The sequence below is a fragment of the Sinocyclocheilus rhinocerous genome, unplaced genomic scaffold (genome assembly GCF_001515625.1).
Source record: "Sinocyclocheilus rhinocerous isolate Xijiao unplaced genomic scaffold, SAMN03320098_v1.1 C36981457, whole genome shotgun sequence".
In the NCBI taxonomy this organism is placed as follows: Eukaryota; Metazoa; Chordata; class Actinopteri; order Cypriniformes; family Cyprinidae; genus Sinocyclocheilus; species Sinocyclocheilus rhinocerous.
Genome location: NW_015787089.1, coordinates 1 through 1289, shown reverse-complemented (window position 1 = coordinate 1289; position 1289 = coordinate 1). Strand labels below are relative to the sequence as shown.

Here is a 1289-nt window from a genome sequence, read left to right as displayed (position 1 = left end):
GCACTGGAAAGTCCACCGACTGTGATGTGAGACCATCACTTGCCACTCAGAAAGAGAGATAACCCACTGACTTATAAGTAACAGTATGAACAGTGAACCAGAGTATGATAAGCTTTTGTAGGGGAATGTGAGTGCTACTAACCAGTTTACTATCCTAAACTAAATTGATATTCACAAGTGAAGCAATCTTAATAAATAAACAATGGCTAGAAACGTATGTGCTTTACGTATATCCACTTTTTTGTTTGTGAATATGAAGGACTTCTGATTCATTAACCTGTAAACACTAAACCAGAAGAATAACGAAGTGCAGAAAAAACTGTGTGTTTATAATTCCGACAATATTTCAGGCAGCATAACAAGCTGTTTTGCGCAGCTAAAAATAACTGAAAATGGGTGACACAGAAACCCTTACACATTTAAATAAGGTAAAAATAAGGTGAATATTTATTTATCTTCTCTCACTGAAACTCATCAACAGAAAGTTTGTGCTGAAGTTGTCTCCCCCTGCTGTTGAAGGTGAGGAAGCGCAGTAAGGCCTGCCGGGCTGGGCTCAGAGAGACTGATGAGCTGGTGTCAATCAATGATGTATCCTGTGGAACACTGTCTCATGCTGAGGCTATGAATCTGATTGATAGCGGCAGAGGAACCCTCCATCTGCGAATTAAAAGGTCAGAGTGAGATATCATTATCACAAGGAGTTGTTAGTCATGCTATAAAACTTATACTCAAGATAATCACCATGCTTTCCATTCAGGGCCCCAGCTGCATATCAGTCAGTGGTGCTTCTGGGTCGGGCCCCCTTCCCCCGTATTGATAAGGAGTACCAGGCAGCCTTGAGAGCCCTGTCGCCTCCACTTACCTCTAAACGGTCCGGTGTCAACAGAGCATCGCTCATGTCCCCCACCGGTGGCCTCGAGTGGCTTACATCCCCTCCAGACAGTGAAGCTTACTACGGTGAGACAGACAGTGACGCAGATGTGGCGGCACAAGAGAAGCAGCGTAGACAGAGACGACGAAGCCCCAGTAGCTCTCCTGCCAAGAGCCCTGGCCAAGCCTCACCCCAGGAGGAGGAGACTTCGGAAATGAGTGGCTATGAGAGCGCCCAGGACGTCTGTATGTACCCTCAAACACAGAGCTGGCCTGTATCTGATCTAGAGGGAATGGGGACTCAGCAACAGCCTGAAATGCCCGGGGTGGCCCGCAGAGAGGTAGTCTACCAATCCCCACAGGATGAATGGTCACACCAGGCTGAAAATTCCTCTGAGAATTCTGACCAAAGTCCATCA

The 1289-nt window shown here is 46.5% G+C and overlaps 1 protein-coding gene across 1 annotated transcript; it reads left to right on the top strand.

Annotated features, from left to right (window-relative positions):
* Positions 1-496: 496 nt before the first annotated feature.
* On the top strand, positions 497-1281 carry LOC107736779 (synaptopodin 2-like protein; the record flags this gene model as incomplete). Its single annotated transcript, XM_016548132.1, has 2 exons — positions 497-671; positions 758-1281. Coding segments are annotated over exons 1-2 (574 nt in total), but the record flags the coding sequence as incomplete, so codon positions are not given.
* Between the last annotated feature and the right edge of the window lie 8 nt (positions 1282-1289).